Source organism: Desmodus rotundus, chromosome 12, assembly GCF_022682495.2.
Source record: "Desmodus rotundus isolate HL8 chromosome 12, HLdesRot8A.1, whole genome shotgun sequence".
In the NCBI taxonomy this organism is placed as follows: Eukaryota; Metazoa; Chordata; class Mammalia; order Chiroptera; family Phyllostomidae; genus Desmodus; species Desmodus rotundus.
The window spans coordinates 34,116,815-34,132,623 of NC_071398.1; the positions used below are offsets into that span (position 1 = coordinate 34,116,815).

A 15,809-nucleotide genomic window follows, 5' to 3' on the forward strand; every position below is an offset into this window, starting at 1 on the left:
GTATGTCCCTCTGTAAAATAGCCATAAAATAGTATCAACCCCAGAAGGCTGTGGAGGGGTCAGAAGACCCTTCAGGACAGGGTCTGGTGCAGAGTCAGTGCTGTAGAAGGGGATGGTATTATTATCATCTTTTTTTCTTGGGTTGACTCTCTACCCCCAGTACGCGGTGGACACTCAAGGGGTTAATTTTGAACTGGGAAAGAGGTGGGTTTGGGGCAGGGTAGCGCCTGCCAAGTGTGGCCACCAGAGGGAGCAGCTGGACCTGAGCTGGCCCCTCCAAGCTTGTTTGCCAGCGCCGCCAACAGGGTCCTGCTGCCCGGGGTGGGGGCTGTCTGGGAGTAACTAAGGTGACTCCAGCCTCGCAGTGGTCTCTCCTCTCAGCTCCTTCCTGCCTGTAGAGCCATCTGGTCCCCACCCTGGTGGCATCCTCCTCACTCTCTGAATGGGGAACCGGGGTAGGGGGTTAGAAGGGAGTGGCCAGGGCAGCTTCAGCCTTTGGTGACTCCTCCCCTCCCATGGGGCCATCCAGGCCCTTCCCCAGCGCTGCTCTTCCTATGGCCTCTGACCCCCCTCCTTATTCTTACCCGGCTTTTTGGGCGCACCCGGTGCCCATTGAGTCCCTCTCCCAAACCTCTTGGGAGAAGGGGTGTGGGAGGAGGGGAAGAAACATACACAGAGCTGGAAAGGGGGGTTGGGAGACAAGAAATAAAGACAGAAGGAGACACACACACCACAGAGAGGCCGACAGACTGAGAGACAGACAGAGAAACAGAGACAGAAAAAGAGACAAAGGCAGAAATAGAGACAGAGTGGGAAATAGACTAACTCACTGAGTAAGAAATAGAGAGGGGGAGAGAGAGAGAGAACAAGGAAAGAGATATAAACAGAAAATTAGACTCCAAAGAGATACAGGGAGAAAGACAGATTGAAAGAAAGAACAGAAAGAGAAGAGAGAAGCCAGGGCAGAGTGTGCCAGCTGGCGGAATGGAGGGTTCCCTGGCTTGGGAGATGTAGTGGCTGAAGCCTGGGCAGAACTGGGTGGGCAGGAAGAAGCTGGTGCCTCAGCGGGGGTGAGGGGAGCATGGGAGGGGCAGGCATTTTGCTGTTGCTGCTGCTGGCTGAGGCCAGGACGGGGGTGGCCTGGAGACCCCCAAAGGGAAAATGTCCTCTGAGCTGCTCCTGCTCCAAAGACAGTGCCCTCTGTGAAGGCTCCCCGGACCTGCCCGAGAACTTCTCCCCGACCCTGCTGTCACTGTGAGTGCTAGGCCTTTTGGGGGCTTGAGGGTGGGGATGGGAGTTCTGGGATCCCAGGGTTTAGGGACAGGGGGTCAAGAAGGGGTCTGTCAGGATCTTGGAAGGTGGGCAGCAAAGGATGTTGGGATGCCCAAAAGGGGACTGCTGGCATTTGAAAGGGAGCAGAAGGGAAATTCCAAAGGGCAGCAGCAGCATTAGCAGCCTAGGAGAAGGGATTGCCAGGGGGTGGGCTGGGTGCCATCGGGATCCTTGCCAAGTGAGGCGGGCAAATGTCTGTCTCCCTGGGATATAGGGGAAATACACCCAGGGTCAGGGTGGCATGCCAGAGTCCCCCAGACAGGAGACAGCTCTGGGATGACGCTGGAGCATTGGAGTAGTTTTCTCCTCACCCACCATTGCCCATGTCACCAGCTCACTTGTTAAGACTGGAGCTACCCAGCTGAAGACCGGCAGCTTCCTGAGGGTGCCGTCACTGCACCTGCTGTGAGTGGGGCCCAGCAGAGCCAACAACTAGCTCAAGGGAGTGGGTGTTCATGCACATATGTGTGGGGCTGGATGCACACATATGTATGTCTGTGAAAGCGTTTGTATACACACATTTACTCACATCGAATGCATGCATGTGTGTGTGTGTATCAGACCGTGCCCAGGTGGGTTGAGGGTGGGGGCCAATTTAAAATGTCAGATAGGGGGCAGCAACTCTTGAAAATTTTCTTTCTTGCTCCCTCGCCAGCCTCCTCACATTCAACTCCTTCTCCGTGATTGAGGACGATGCATTTGCGGGCCTGTCCCACCTACAGTATCTGTGAGTGAGGACAGGGGATGGGGCCAGAATGGGGACCTGAGAGAGGAAGGAGGGGCCCCTCTGTGGCTTCCAGAGTAAGGGGAGGTAGGACTTGTTGCCCTGGGGAGGAAGTGTCTGGACAAGGGTCAGTCCCTCCTTGAGGGACAAGGGGCCTAGCCTCGTGGGTGGGGTCAGGGCCCCTGCTTAACTGTGTAATCTCAGCCTGCTCCTCTCACTGCTCTCTGCTTGAAGACCCACAAAGAGCCTGGATACCCGAGACTGTTTCTGGCCCTTCCTGACTTACGGAAGTCCAGGGAGGGTGCAAAGAGGCCAGAGACAGAAAATGTTTCAAATTAACAGGAAACAGCTCTGAATTAGTGATGGTAGTGATGGTGGTGGTGGGGGTGGTGGTGACAATAGTATGACCGTGTTGGTAATGGTGTTGATGTTAGTGTTGAAGAGGATGGTGATGAAGATGATCCTGCTGCTGCTGCTCACAGGGAAGTGGTGGCATTATTGCGAACAATGGAGTGGGGCTGATGTTGATAAAAATGGCCGACCCAACAGTGATGTGCTGTTGGTGATATGATGAAGTTCGAGGGGTTGGTGGTAGTGACAATTATCAGTGTAGCAGACATTGGTAATTCCAGTATTAGTGTCAGTGTTGGTGTGCATGATGGCTGTGTGTGGGATGTCAGTGTTGGTGCGATGAAGATGTTGTTAGTACTAGGTTTGGTGGTGATGGTGGAAGTGTTGGTATGGATAAAAGTTGTGGCAGTAGTGGTGCTAGGGATGGGTGAAGAGGGGAGTGTTGGGGATGATGGTGATATTGTTGGGGTTGGCAACGCCGGTGCTAGTGCTGGTGCTTGTGATAATGGTGGCAGTGCTGATGATGACAGTGGCAGCCATCTTGGTAATGATCATGAAGGCTGTGTTGTTGGTGAAGCTATTAGTGTTGCTGATGTTGGGGTTGGTAATGATAAGAGTTGGTGCTGGTGTGGATGATGGGAGTGGGTGGTGACATTGGTGTTGGTGGGGAGGGTGGCAGTGTTGGTGACAGTGGTGGCACAGTATGGTGTTGGTGATAATGGTACTTATTAGTACTGGGGTTGAAGGCAATGGTAGTGGCATGGGTATTGGTCATAATGGATAGCAGTGGACGTGCTAGTGGTGAAACCAGTGCTAGTGCTGGCATCGGGGGGCACATGGGTGGTGATGGTGGTGGCAGCATTCATCGTGAGGCTGGCAATGGCCACGGGTCTGGCTCTTGGCTCCCAGGACAGTAGACTGGGACCTCAGTGAGAAGTTTTGGGGGAGGCATCCCTTGAGATTATGCCAAGTGTAGGGGGAGAATTCAGCACATTCCAGTGGCATATGGCTTCCATGGGGTGAGTTCCCCTAAAAACTGTGGAACCACAGCAAGAAACTCCCCCTCACCCCACCTTCCCTCCACAGCTTCATCGAGGACAATGAGATTGGCTCCATCTCTAAGAATGCTCTCAGAGGACTTCGCTCACTCACACACCTGTATGTGCCTTCCAGGCCTCACTCCTCCACTGCCCCAGCCCACCCTGACAGGCACCCCACACTCCACCACCCAGACACAGGGTGTCCTGGTAGCTGCTGACAGTCCCTCCTCTTTCTCTCCTTCCTCCAGGAGCCTGGCCAATAACCATCTTGAGACCCTTCCCAGATTCCTGTTCCGAGGCCTGGAGACCCTGACTCATGTGTGAGGCTCAAGGAGACTGGGTGGGGGTGGTGTGAATGTTTGAGAAGGGAGGGGATATCTGTGGCCACTTTTGGTGGGCACAATGTATACAGCTGGACTGGTTCATATTTTTCACACCACTTGTGGGGCTCCATCCTGAACTCTTGCCCCTTTCTGAGTTACAGAGCCATAGTTTGGGGGTAGAATCAGAATCTTGGGCCAGTGTGTGTGTTGGGGGATGGGGAATACTTTAGGGTTCACAGTCCTTGAGGAGTCAGTCTTGAAGTCAGTGTTGCATGATGGCTGTGTGTAGGAAAGGGAGGGGTGGGGGTGGGGAGTGTGGCCTCCAAGGGGTGGAAGCCGGGTCGCAGCCCCTCCCCGGCCTCTTGCCCCAGGGACCTCCGTGGGAACCCGTTCCAGTGTGACTGCCGTGTCCTCTGGCTGCTGCAGTGGATGCCCAGCGTGAACGCCAGCGTGGGGACTGGGGCCTGCGCCGGCCCCACCGCCCTGGCCCACATGCAGCTCCGCCACCTCGACCCCAAGACGTTCAAGTGCAGAGCCATAGGTGGGGGCTTTCCCTGTGGGGTGGGGGTGGTACCACAGGGGTTCCCAGAAGAAGGTGGGAGATTGGGTACAGTGGCCAGGGCTGAGGGGTTCACCACACTTCCTGCTTCCTGCCATTTCCTGGCTGTGAGACTCTGAGGGAACAGCATCACAACACTGAGCCTCAGTTTCTCTCTGTAAAATGGAAGTAATAAACAGTGACGTAGGATTGCTGTGAGAATTCAGTGATGTGTCCACGACCACAGAGCATTTGGCACAGGGCCTGGGATGCGAGGCCCTTATAAATGTTCACTCTTGTTATTGCTGTTATTAATATAAAAATGGCCATTTCTAAAGTGCATCCTATGATCATTTCACTTTTTCATAAATATATTTTTGTACCATTATGGGTACTGGACAATGCAGAGGACACAGCAGTGATGAAGACAGTACTGGGTCTAGTCCTCACAGAGCCCACAGTCCGGAGGAAAGCAGAGACTGATAGTTCAGAATGACCAGGGCCAGGTTAGGGGTGGCACAGAGTGGTCAGGGCTGGGAGGTGGAGAACCTGCAGGGTTGTGGGAGCCCAGAGCCAGAGCGAGGGCCAGACACTCCTGAAGGAGTGGACATTTGAGTTCAAATTTGAAGGCTATTAATATAATAACTATTGTCATATTCATCATCATCTAAGTGTGACATATTTTAGGTCCGTGGGACTCATAGAACAAGAGTATTTAACTTAAGCGTCATTCTTTATTAAGTTATTCAGCAAATATTCACCAAGGTCCACTCTGTCCCCAGCCCAGTGAGAGGCAATGGGTACACCGGGGTGATCAAGATAGGCCTGTGTCCTGGCGGGGGGGCAACAGACATTATATAAAACATTGCACAAATAAATGTATGCTACATGTTGTGGTAAACACAGGGAGTGATGGAGAAGGTAAGGGGGGTTCCTACCTTACATGGGGTGTCTCAGAAATCTCCTCTGAAGAGATGGCATTAGATCTGGAGGCAGCTGAGTCAAGTGCAGTGGGAAGAGCATTGTAGAGCAAGGGGACTGATGTGCAATGGTCCTGAGGTGGCATAGAGTTGTCATGCTTGAGGATCAGAGGAAGGCACGTCTGGCTTGGGGGAGTGAGTGAAGACAAGAACCCAGAGGAGGTCAAAGGTGCAGAAGCCTCACTGTACAGGACATTGAAAGCAACAGAAAGGAGAGTGGATTTCCCCCTGAAGGCTGTGGGAAGCTATGGTGTGTTTTGAGCAAGGAGTGATAATTTGATGGACATTTTAAAAGATCCCTCTGGGTGGGCATCCTTGGTAGTTTTGGTCATTGCCCCAACCCTGGCACCTAGAAACAAGGCCTGGCACACAGAGCTAAGTAGTATGACCTGGCACCAACTGCTAGGCTCTACCACCACTGTGCTGGGTGACCTGGGTACATTGTTACCATAAAGGTTAAGGTATAATAAAGAGATTCAAAATGCCATGAGTTAAAGACAGAGGGTCTAAGGTGTGCACTCCAGGCAGGTGGAGCAGCCCCTGGGTGTTGTCCTAGTTTTCATGGTTGACACCAACTTGTGGCAGGTCCATGTACCAGTTCTTGGGGAGAAGGGAAGGAGACCAAGTCCGGGATGAGCCACCTTCATACACTTGAGGCAGGCATTACACCCACCACTCTGCCGCTGTTCCATTGGGAGTTTGGCCTGGACGTGGCCACACCTAACTTTGGGAGCGGGTGCTGGGGGACTGCTGGGATAATGTGGCCTCTGGCTGGGCAGATTTGTGCCCAGCTCCAATCTTATTTCATGGAAGATGGGAAGGATGGATTTTGCTGGACAATTGGCTGCCTGTGTCTCTTAGCTTTAGTTTGCACATCTGTGAAGTGGATGTAATAACAGAATGTACCTTATAGGGACTTTGTGAAATTAAATGAATAGATAAACGTTGTTTCTAAGCACGTATTTGATAATGCCACAAAGCTTAGAAAATAAACTATTATCATGTTGGTTTGAGTTAATACATCTATAAATTAAAAAGATTCCACTCTATGTCCCTACAAGACAAACACCATGATGGTCCTCATTTCAGACATGTGCAAACGGAGGCTTGGTGATGAGGACCGTTGGGGTCCCCGGGGCCTACCTGACTCTCTCCTGCCACCCTCAGAGCTGTCCCGGTTCCAGACAGTTGGAGAGTCAGCACTGGGTGTGGAGCCTTTCTCATACCAGGGGGAACCCCACATCGTCCTGGCACAGCCTTTTGCTGGCCGCTGCCTGATCCTCACCTGGGACTACAGCCTGCAGCGCTTCTGGCCAGAGGAAGAGCTGTCCGGTGAGCCCCCCTCCCATGTTCCTGCCTGCTCAGTAGCCTGCCTCAGGCCTGCCCTGCCCAGCTGGCCTGACCTGCCTCTTGTTCTGTGACTCCCCCACAGCGCCCTCAGTGGTGTCCTGTAAGCCTCTGGTGTTGGGCCTGCGCCTCTTCATGCTGGCTGCCCGCCTCTGGGGAGGCTCACAGCTGTGGTCCCGGCCCAGCCCTGACCTGCGCCTGGCCCCCACTCAGGCCCTTGCCCCGAAGCAGCTGCTGCGGCCCAATGATGCTGAGCTCCTGTGGCTAGATGGGCAGCCCTGCTTCGTGGTGGTCGATGCCTCCAAGGCAGGCAGCACCACACTGCTGTGCCGCGACGGGCCTGGCTTTTACCCACGCCAGAGCCTCCATGCCTGGCACCGGGACACAGATGCTGAGGTCCTTGAGCTGGATGGCCGGCCTCATCTGCTGTTGGCCTCAGCCTCACAGCGGCCGGTGCTCTTCCACTGGTTTGGGGGCCGCTTCGAAAGGCGCACAGACATCCCTGAGGCTGAGGACGTCTATGCCACACGCCACTTCCAGGCCAATGGGGATGTGTTCCTGTGCCTGACACGCTACATTGGGGACTCCATGGTAAGCCTAGACCCAACCAGGTAGGAGGGGCAGCAGAGGCCACAAGCCACTCCTGACCTGCAGCTGACTCTTACTCAAGGGCTGCCTTTTTAGCACAGACCACCCAATGTGGGCTGGTCTTTCAGCATTGACTCCCACTGGCACATTGGCCTCTAAACTCTGACCCAGGCTCTCAGGCTGATCTTCAAACTCCAAACTCATCTAATGTGTTGATCCTTGAATCTGACCCTACCCCAACACTGACTTCAAGACTGACCCCTCAAGGACTGTGAACCCTACAGTACTCCCCATTCCCCAACATAGACACTGGCCTGAGATTCTGATTCTACTCCCAAACTGTGGCTCTGTAACGCTGACTCACTGCATTTGACCACAACACCACACTCTGAATCCCCAAGGCTGATGCACCCCAGCACTATCTTTTCAGAGTAAAATATAGCCAGGGGGAGAGTCTGAGCCTACAAGGCACTGATCTGATTCAGATGTCCATATAGTGTCTGTGTGGGGGGCAGACTGTGGGCACAGGGATAGGAATAGTGGGACCTGGGAAGAGGAGACTATAGCTGGGTCAGAGAGCAGCCAGAGGAGATTGGAGCAATATATACCATAGTAGGTAAAACTGACAGATTTCCATTACTGATGGATTCTATTTGGGGTGTGTGGGAAACAGAAGGCGCCAAGAATGTGGCCTGAGCAGCTGGGTGGAAACATCTATAAAGATAAGAAAGCCATAAGAGTTTGGGGAAACTACAGGCCTGTTTATAAGCAGTTTCCAAGTCCTACAAAGCCTAGAGGACTACCAGCAGGCCTGGCCATCCTGGATCCCAGGCCCTAACTTGCCACCACACTTCACAGGTCATGCGCTGGGATGGCTCCATGTTTCGTCTGCTACAGCAACTTCCATCACGTGGTGCCCATGTCTTCCAGCCACTTCTCATCGCCAGGGACCAGCTGGCTATCCTGGGCAGCGACTTTGCCTTCAGCCAGGTCTTCCGCCTTGATCCTAAGAAGGGGCTCCTGGAACCTTTGCAGGAGCTGGGGCCCCCGGCTTTGGTGGCCCCGCGGGACTTTGCCCACATCACCATGGCTGGCAGGCACTTCCTCTTTGCTGCTTGCTTCAAGGGCCCCACACAGATCTACCAGCTTCACGAATTAGACCTCAGTGCCTGACACTGGATGGGACCCTGGACGTGGCTGGTGAAGGGGTTGGTGTGAGAAATCTTAGGCCTCTGGACAACCTCTTGATTGACCTCCTGGCCCCACTTGGGATTATGGCTGGTCTTGTGAAATACTGGCCACAGGCCAAGTTCAAGGCAAGAGCTGTCCTCCCAGTCTAAAGCAACAGCTTTGCTGGGTTGCAAATGCCCCCCCACCAAGGGTGATATGAGAGCTCAGGCTGGAGCATGGAGCCAGAATCCAGCATCATGGTGGGGGTAAGGTGCAGAGTTCCGTGAGGTCTGGAAGCAGCCCCTTCCTGTCAAACCACCCTTCCTGCTCCCTGTGAAAGTACTCAGGAGGAGATAACTTTCCTCTCAATCTGGCCAATCGCTTTTAGTGCACCCCTCCATGACGTCATCAGTTGCTGGGCGGGGTTTCCCTACCAGGTTTACTAACTTCCCCTGCTGCTTGTGCGCTTGCCTGCTGCTAAGGCGGAAACCAGCCTGTTTACGTCTTGCTCGCGGAGGGGAATGGGAGGGAAAGCGAGAGTTGTTGTAGGGCGTCCCGGGTACCCCTTTCCGGTGGGTGCCAGGGTTGAGGGCAGAAGGTGTCTGAACTCAATAAATGCGCTGTGCACCCGCCCCACTCGTTGTTGTGGGATCATTGGGAGAGTGCATCCTGAGTGACATGGCTGGGGGGCGGTGCCCCAGGAGGAGTGTTACGGAGGGTGTGGTCCCAGAAGTGAGCCTTCGGAGTTGTCTAAGGATTGTGGGTTCATGATTATGGGGGGCTTAGGGGATGTTCAAGGGATATAAGGGCATTATCAGGGACAGGTCACAAGTTTATTGTGGGTCTTTTCTTGGGTCTGTTTTTGAGAGTGTTTTGAAGGGTTGTAGACATTTTAAAGGGTGGCTCTTGGGGAGATTTGGAGGTCTTAGTGGGTTTTGGGGAGTCTCAAGGAAGTTTGAGACTCATTGGAGGTTCTCACGCCATATGGCCATCATCCTATATTATGAGGGTTATCATGGACAATTATTTAAAGGTCTCACAGGGACATTTGGGTATTAGGAAGGGTCTTCAGTAATAAAGTGGGGTCTCAGCAGTGAGTGGAAGGGTTATAGAAGTCCTACTATTAAAATCATAACCTATCTGTGTACTCATGTCACGGTATGAACAACCTTGACATGAGTACCCAGTGTCCACCTGAATGTCCCAGCACTTCTTCTGGTTATAGCTCCCTTTCACTCTCAGAACGTCCCCTATTTGAATACTAGAAAATTCTCAATTGCACACGTGGCTCCCAAGACCATGGAGGCAGAGAAGAGAGCCCATGCCATTCACCAGGTCATGAGGGAATAGGCCTTCGGGCTTTTTCTAACAGAGATTCAGCTTCCAGCTTCTGTGGCAGCCTCCAGTGCATGTCCACCTTCTGCCCCCCACCCCAAGTCCTACTCCAAAGCACACATAGGGAGTCTCAAGACTGCTTGGGCGAGAGGAAGATCATTTTAGATTAAAAATTTAATGAAGAGATCCCTCTGTTGAGAAGTGAGATGAGGCCTGCAAGGCCTTCTGAGAAGAGGAGGGAGGATTCCATCCTGGAGTGAGGTTCCTGTGCAGAATCAGGACGTAGGGAAAGAGAGAGGCTCTCTGTGCTCTTTTGTGGATCTGTCCTCAACAGTTGTGGGCAGAGCCTGGGAGAGGTGATGGGGTCAGCTCGTGAGAATGGATGGAGATCTTCCTCCCCAGGGCACGTGCATACACACACACACACCTCACATCCAATGTTCCCCTCAGCCCCATCTGTCCCTGTCTTACCTGGAGTGACAAGAGGTGGGGTGTCCCCTGATTGGTGGCTGAGAAAAGAAAAGTGGTGAGATCTATATCCACCATTTGTCCTCTCCCTCAAGACTAGAAGATTCTCAGAAAACTGTACTTGAACAACAATAAAATTAATAAATAAAATTAAATTAAAAGACTAGAATATTCTCAGCTTTCCCTAACGTAGCTTCTGGACTATTTTTCCATCATAGGGTTGTACAACCCTGGGGTCCAAAGCATTTCAAGATTTGGGGCTCTCTGAGGGTTTTCAGCTCTGAAGAATAAACCTAGGAAGTCTTAGTGGCAGGAATTCTCCAGGGCAGAGCCTGGAGGCCTGGCCTCTTTCTGTAAGATTTCTCTTTCACTCATGAAAGGTGTGTGTCCAGCATGAGACAGGCAGGCACACACAGGGAACCTATCTCACCTGGGCTTCTGGCTGAACTTGCATTTGCATTTCCCACCTGTTAGGGAGAGGGGAACAGTCAAGAGAGGGGACCCACAGCACTGCCCTGCCCCACTCCCCTGCCTGCTCCTCCACTCACTCATGAGGACGATGATGCCAATGGCACACAGAATCCCCGCACAGATGAGCCCGCCGACCCGGAGGCTGTGCCAGTCTAGGAGAAACCCAGAGGGGGCCCTCAATGCCAGCTAGTGTCCCCCCTATTCAAGCCCCCATCCACTTAACAAAGATATATTGGGTACGTATGATGTGCTGGGGATACAGCAGTGCAGACAACAAACCCCAGCCTTCCTTTGCTCATGTTTAGTTGATACGCAAGCAAGTGACAAGAGATTTAATGTAGGATCAGGTGGAGAGAAGTGGTCTGAAGACGAATAAGCAGAGCCAGGGAACAGAAAGTCAGATGGCAACTCTTTTAGGGAGAGTGGGCAGGAAAGGCCTCTCTAAGGGGCCCCACTTGAGCAGAGACATAGGGAGGAGGTGAGGAAGGGAGGCATGGGGCTTGTGGGAGAAAGTATTCCAGACAGAGAGATCAGAAGGTATGAAAGTCCAGAGGCTGGGAGTATGTCTGCTGAGTCTGAGCAACAGCAGAGAAGCCATTGTGGCCTGAGCAGCAGCAGTGAGGTGGAGAAGGGGGAGTAATGACAGAGGGGTGGCCCAGAGCAGATCATGTAGCATCTGGAGGCCACAGAAAGATTTGGATCAAATAGCTCAGCTCCTCCAGGAAGTTTTCTCAAGTCAACCCTTCTCCCAGAAGAGTTGACCTGAACCATAACAATGGCTTCTTGTGAACTGTCCTTGATTCTTGTAAACTGTCCTTGCTGGATAGTCATGGATCTTCCCAAGGACTAGGCTGGCACGTCTTGTTCCCTTAATTCACTGTGTTTACTGGCCAGTGCTTCAGTCCAGTCCCATCCTTGCCCCCTTTTCACCCACATCAGACCCTCGTCCAGCTCTCTGTGGGAACTTTGGTACAAAATAGTATGAGGGGTGGGGGTAGGAGGAGCGAGGGGAAGGGCACCAGCTCTTACCATAGTAAAAAGGACTGTTTTTATCTGAAAGGAAAGAAAAAAAGAACATGAATCCAGGAAAACAGTTGGGATGTAGGGGTCTCAGGGGGAGAATTTTGAGGTGGAACTGGTAGAAGAGTACAGTCTGACTTACCTTCTGGGTCGTTGGCCTCCAGTGCAGGAAGGCCTGGTGGGAGAATCAGGGAAGGAGAGGAGTTGGTGGTGCAAGTAGGACCACAGGGCCTCAGGGATAATGTCCCCTGATGGACAGTTCCCTGCCTCCTGAGGGTGCAGGGGTCCAGCCCCAAACTAGCTGCCCCAGCATGTCCCATCTCAAAGTGTGGACCCTCCCTCCACTCAGCCCCACACCTGAGAGCCACACCAGCATTTTGCCTCCTGAAATCGGTGTTAATCTGGGTGGCTTTAGGCCACCCTTCGTCCAAATGTTTCCAGACACCTGCTAACCCATGCCTCCTCCAGAAACAAAGAGTGTTCTTGTCCACATAACAGACAGTGTTGGTGCCCATTCGTCCTCAGAGCTCATCTCCTTGTTCTGTCTGTTCTAGCATTGGCTCACCACTCCCCTTTAAAGCAACTTACTAAGTATAAACTAAGTAGACTTTATTTAAAAATACATTGTTCTGTCCCTATCCTAAATGGAATACCAGTCTTGCCTGATGTAACAGATAAAAGGAAACACAATGAAAGCAAGGACTACAATTGAATTCTGTCTAGAAAGAGTAGGCTGTCTGAGCTCTGGGCCTAAGCTCTGTCCTTTCTTGGTTAAAGGGAGATCAATAATTTTAAATTATACTTAAAGTACAAACAAATAGTGCTTACTCTGTACAGGCACTGTTCTAAGTGCTTTTCAAATACCAACTTGTTTAATCCTCACAGTGACTTTTATGTAAGTGCTATTATAGTCCTAATTTTTACAGATAAGGAAACTGAGGCACTGGTAACTTGTTACATAACCTCTAAGTTCCCAGTTAGTCCTTGTAACAAAGTGTTAGGGAGGTGTGGAAGACACAGCACAAGACTGAGCCTTTTCCTTGATCTCATCAATGAGATCAAGACTGGACTTTTCTAGCCAGTTTAGCTGCTGCTATGAGAGGTCCTGTCTTTGTGTTCTCTTGAAATCACCAGTGTGACACTTCTTCCCTCAAGGAGGTGCTATCCTGACAGTCATCAACCCACAGGGGAGGCAGAAAACACAAGAGAGCCAGACACACGTGAGGCTTGCCTGCCATTCAGCTGAGGAGTTCAAGGGAAAGGCATTTCAGGACACAGCACTCACCTGCCAGGAGGATGAACAGGCTCAGGGCCACTTGTTGCATGATGGAGAACTGGCCTGGAGGGGTGCAGGGGAGGGCCCAGCTTTAGCAGGGATGCCACCAGGGCCTCTGGTTCCCAATCCCCTCCTCCTCTACACCCGACCCAGGGTTCACAGTTTACCCCAGAGCAGAAAGGCTGGCATTGAAGGCTGAGAGACAAGGAGCTGAAAAGTGTAGTGGGATCTAGGTGAGAACTCAGAGAGAGCAGCAATAATAACTCACTGGACATAGACTTGAGGTATGAAGTCCTGGCAACCAAATGAGGGGGAAGCTGCCTGCAGTTAACCCCATTTTATAGATTGGGAAACCGAGGCTCTGATAGGTACCTTGCCAGAAGTGGGATTTAAACCGGGCCTGTCTCTACAGCAGCTGCCCCTGACTCAGAAAGGACTCTCAGGGCCTCGGGGTGTTTTGGGAAATGGGGTGTTAGAAGCCAGGTGGCAGGAGGCCTGGTCCCTGGGAGTGTTTCTCATAGACAGCTTGGAACCTGCCTGCCTTGCCTAGACTTTGCAGACCTCAGGCTGCCCAGGAAAGGGTGCGGGGGAGAGAACATAAGGTTGGGGTGGTGAGAGGGCAGACTTGGGAGAAGAATTGGCCTGGCTGCGGCCCCAGCCCCATCTTTTGTGCCACCCTGACCCCTGGCCCCCAATTCTGCCCCACCTCTGCCCATCCCACCTCAGTACCTGGTTCTTTCTATCCCAGTTCCAGGCACTGCTCCTAATCCAGCCCCTGCCAAGCTCCTCCTGATGACAAACTCTTCCTCCTTCACCAGCGAGCCCTGCCCAGCATGATGAGGACCCCTCTGTCCTCGCCTGGTCTAGGGTTAGTCCATCCTTCCACCATCATCTGTGCCCGGGATCAGCACCTGGTCTGTGTGCGTCCCCCTAGATCCACAGGACCCCACTCTCCCCACCCTCTCCCTGCCCCTGTCCCATGGCCACAAGCATATGTTGTTGTAACCTTAGCAAGAGCTTACACTTAACTCTGATCCACCCCACACTGGGCACTGCCAAATGCCCTTGCTGCGTTTTCACTCATTTAATCCCCAACAACCCTGGAGGTCATCTGTTACGTACTCCCTTTAATGATGGGAGAATATATATCCTTCCCAACCCTAATAAAAAGCCCATTTGAGCCCTGGCTGGTGTGGCTCAGTGGACTGAGCACCAGCCTGTGGACCAAAAGGTCACCACTTTGACTCCTGGTCAGAGCACGTGCCTGGGTTGCTGGCCAGGTCCCCAGCTGGGGGCATGTGAGAGGTAGCCGATCCATGTTTATGTGGCACATCAATGTTTCTTTCCCTCTCTCTCTCTCTCTCCTTTCCCCTCTCTCTAAAAATAAATAAAATCTTTAAAAAAATAAAATAAAATCTTTAAAAAAACCCTCATTTGACAGTACCTGCTGTGTCCTTGCAGGGACTCCTGTCCACAGGTGGAGAGGACACCCCCCCATCTCTCTCTCTCTTCCCTCCATGAAACACCCACCCAAGTTGCTTTCTGTTTCAGGAAGAGGACCTGTAGTTTGGGGGAATATTACTAAGGTAGTTAGAAATGCACAAAGTTTAGGGGCAGTCTGGACTGAGTGTGTGGGCCCAATAGCCCAAAGGCTCTGGGCTCAGGTCTGTAGAAGCTCTGCTGTTGTTGAAAGCTGCCTTGTGAGGCTTTGTCACGCTGTGACTATACTAGTACTAGTAACAGAGCTTGGACTTATTGAGTGTTCAACCCATGGCAGGAGCTGGTCTCAGCTCTGTGCACTTCCTTGCACATATAATCTTCCCAGCTTGATGAAGTTGGCACTATGATTAGCCCACGTTGCTGTCGCAACTCAGTAACCCCTGCAAGCTAAGCTTAATGCACTATACTCTGTTACCCGAAACTCAGAGTCTCAGCTCTTAAGCCTCTTTCCTTGGGATCCTCCAAGTCCCCTACCTGCTGGGAGGCCTTTGTTACTCCCCCTCTCTGAGGCGCCACCCAGCATCCCCAGCTCAGGGGAGACTGATGGCTGGCTCAGCTGTTCTCCAGCCTCTACACAACATTCCCAGCCTGGCTCTCCCTGTGGGGCAGGCTGCTGGGAGCTGGTCTGCCCTCCTCTTTTCCTGTCAGGCCCTTGTTGGAAGAGGCCCTGAGCTTCTCCCAAACTGATAGTTGGTGTGAGGCTTGGAGAGGAAGGCAGCTTGCAGGAGGAGGCTCTGCCCACCCCTTTCCACTCCTGTCTCTGCCACCTGCCCTCTGCTCTCCCCTCTGTTCCTCCACGATGGTGGCCAGGCCTTTTAGGCAGGCAGAATGACTCCCCATGCCCCTGAAATAAACTCCCCAAAGGTGGTTACAGATCCTCAGGAACCGCCTTTTCTGAGATCCATAGGACCCTAGACACTCTGAGTCTACCCAATCACCCTCCATCTGCTGATACCCCTGGCCACCTATGGTCGGTCCACTTAGATACCCCATTCACCCGGGTACCCCCAACCCACTTCTGTTTACCCAGATGCCCCTGGCACTCCAGATATCCCCGTCCCACCTGTGGACCTTATCCTCACCCCAGCTGGCTCACCCAGCCCCTGAGAGGAGAATGATGGGAGGAGGATCACATTAGGGGCTTTCACTAATCTCCTGCCCACTCCCCAGAAAAGGGCCTTGAAGGGTGAAGGTCCTAGAGTCTTTAAAAGAGAGCAGTGGAGGGAGGGGGCCCCAGTTCTCACCTGTGTGGCTCCCTAGGCCGTGTGGAGGTTCCAGGTTCCGCCTGAGCCCTACCTTTATTAGCAGTTGCCACGCCCTAAGCAAACCTGGGCAAAGCTGGGCAG

The 15,809-nt window shown here is 52.6% G+C and overlaps 2 protein-coding genes across 5 annotated transcripts; one reads left to right on the plus strand and one right to left on the minus strand.

The window, feature by feature from the left end:
- The first annotated feature begins 403 nt into the window (after positions 1-403).
- LGI4 (leucine rich repeat LGI family member 4) lies at positions 404-8,982 on the plus strand. Of its 3 annotated transcripts, XM_024577617.4 has the most exons (9): positions 405-1,254; positions 1,666-1,737; positions 1,988-2,059; positions 3,494-3,565; positions 3,696-3,767; positions 4,142-4,311; positions 6,456-6,620; positions 6,721-7,226; positions 8,082-8,982. In XM_024577617.4, exons 1-9 carry the CDS (start codon positions 1,082-1,084, stop codon positions 8,394-8,396), a joined length of 1,617 nt encoding a protein of 538 aa, XP_024433385.2. In that variant the 5' UTR covers positions 405-1,081; the 3' UTR covers positions 8,397-8,982. The 3 variants fall into 3 exon arrangements, with proteins under 3 accessions (XP_045041537.2, XP_053772193.1, XP_024433385.2); XM_045185602.3 differs by lacking the exon at positions 3,494-3,565 and having other exon boundaries at positions 404-1,254; XM_053916218.2 differs by lacking the exons at positions 1,666-1,737; positions 1,988-2,059; positions 3,494-3,565 and having other exon boundaries at positions 404-1,254.
- A 902-nt stretch (positions 8,983-9,884) lies between these two features.
- Positions 9,885-15,801, minus strand: FXYD3 (FXYD domain containing ion transport regulator 3). Of its 2 annotated transcripts, none has more exons than XM_053916220.2 (8): positions 15,708-15,801; positions 12,973-13,026; positions 11,830-11,862; positions 11,697-11,720; positions 10,745-10,819; positions 10,627-10,663; positions 10,200-10,237; positions 9,885-10,075 (listed from the first exon to the last, which is right to left on the minus strand). In XM_053916220.2, the coding sequence occupies exons 2-8, from the start codon at positions 13,010-13,012 to the stop codon at positions 10,056-10,058; spliced, it is 267 nt and encodes an 88-aa protein (XP_053772195.1). In that variant the 5' UTR covers positions 13,013-13,026; positions 15,708-15,801; the 3' UTR covers positions 9,885-10,055. The 2 variants fall into 2 exon arrangements, with proteins under 2 accessions (XP_053772195.1, XP_024433383.2); XM_024577615.4 differs by lacking the exon at positions 15,708-15,801 and adding an exon at positions 13,131-13,156.
- Between the last annotated feature and the right edge of the window lie 8 nt (positions 15,802-15,809).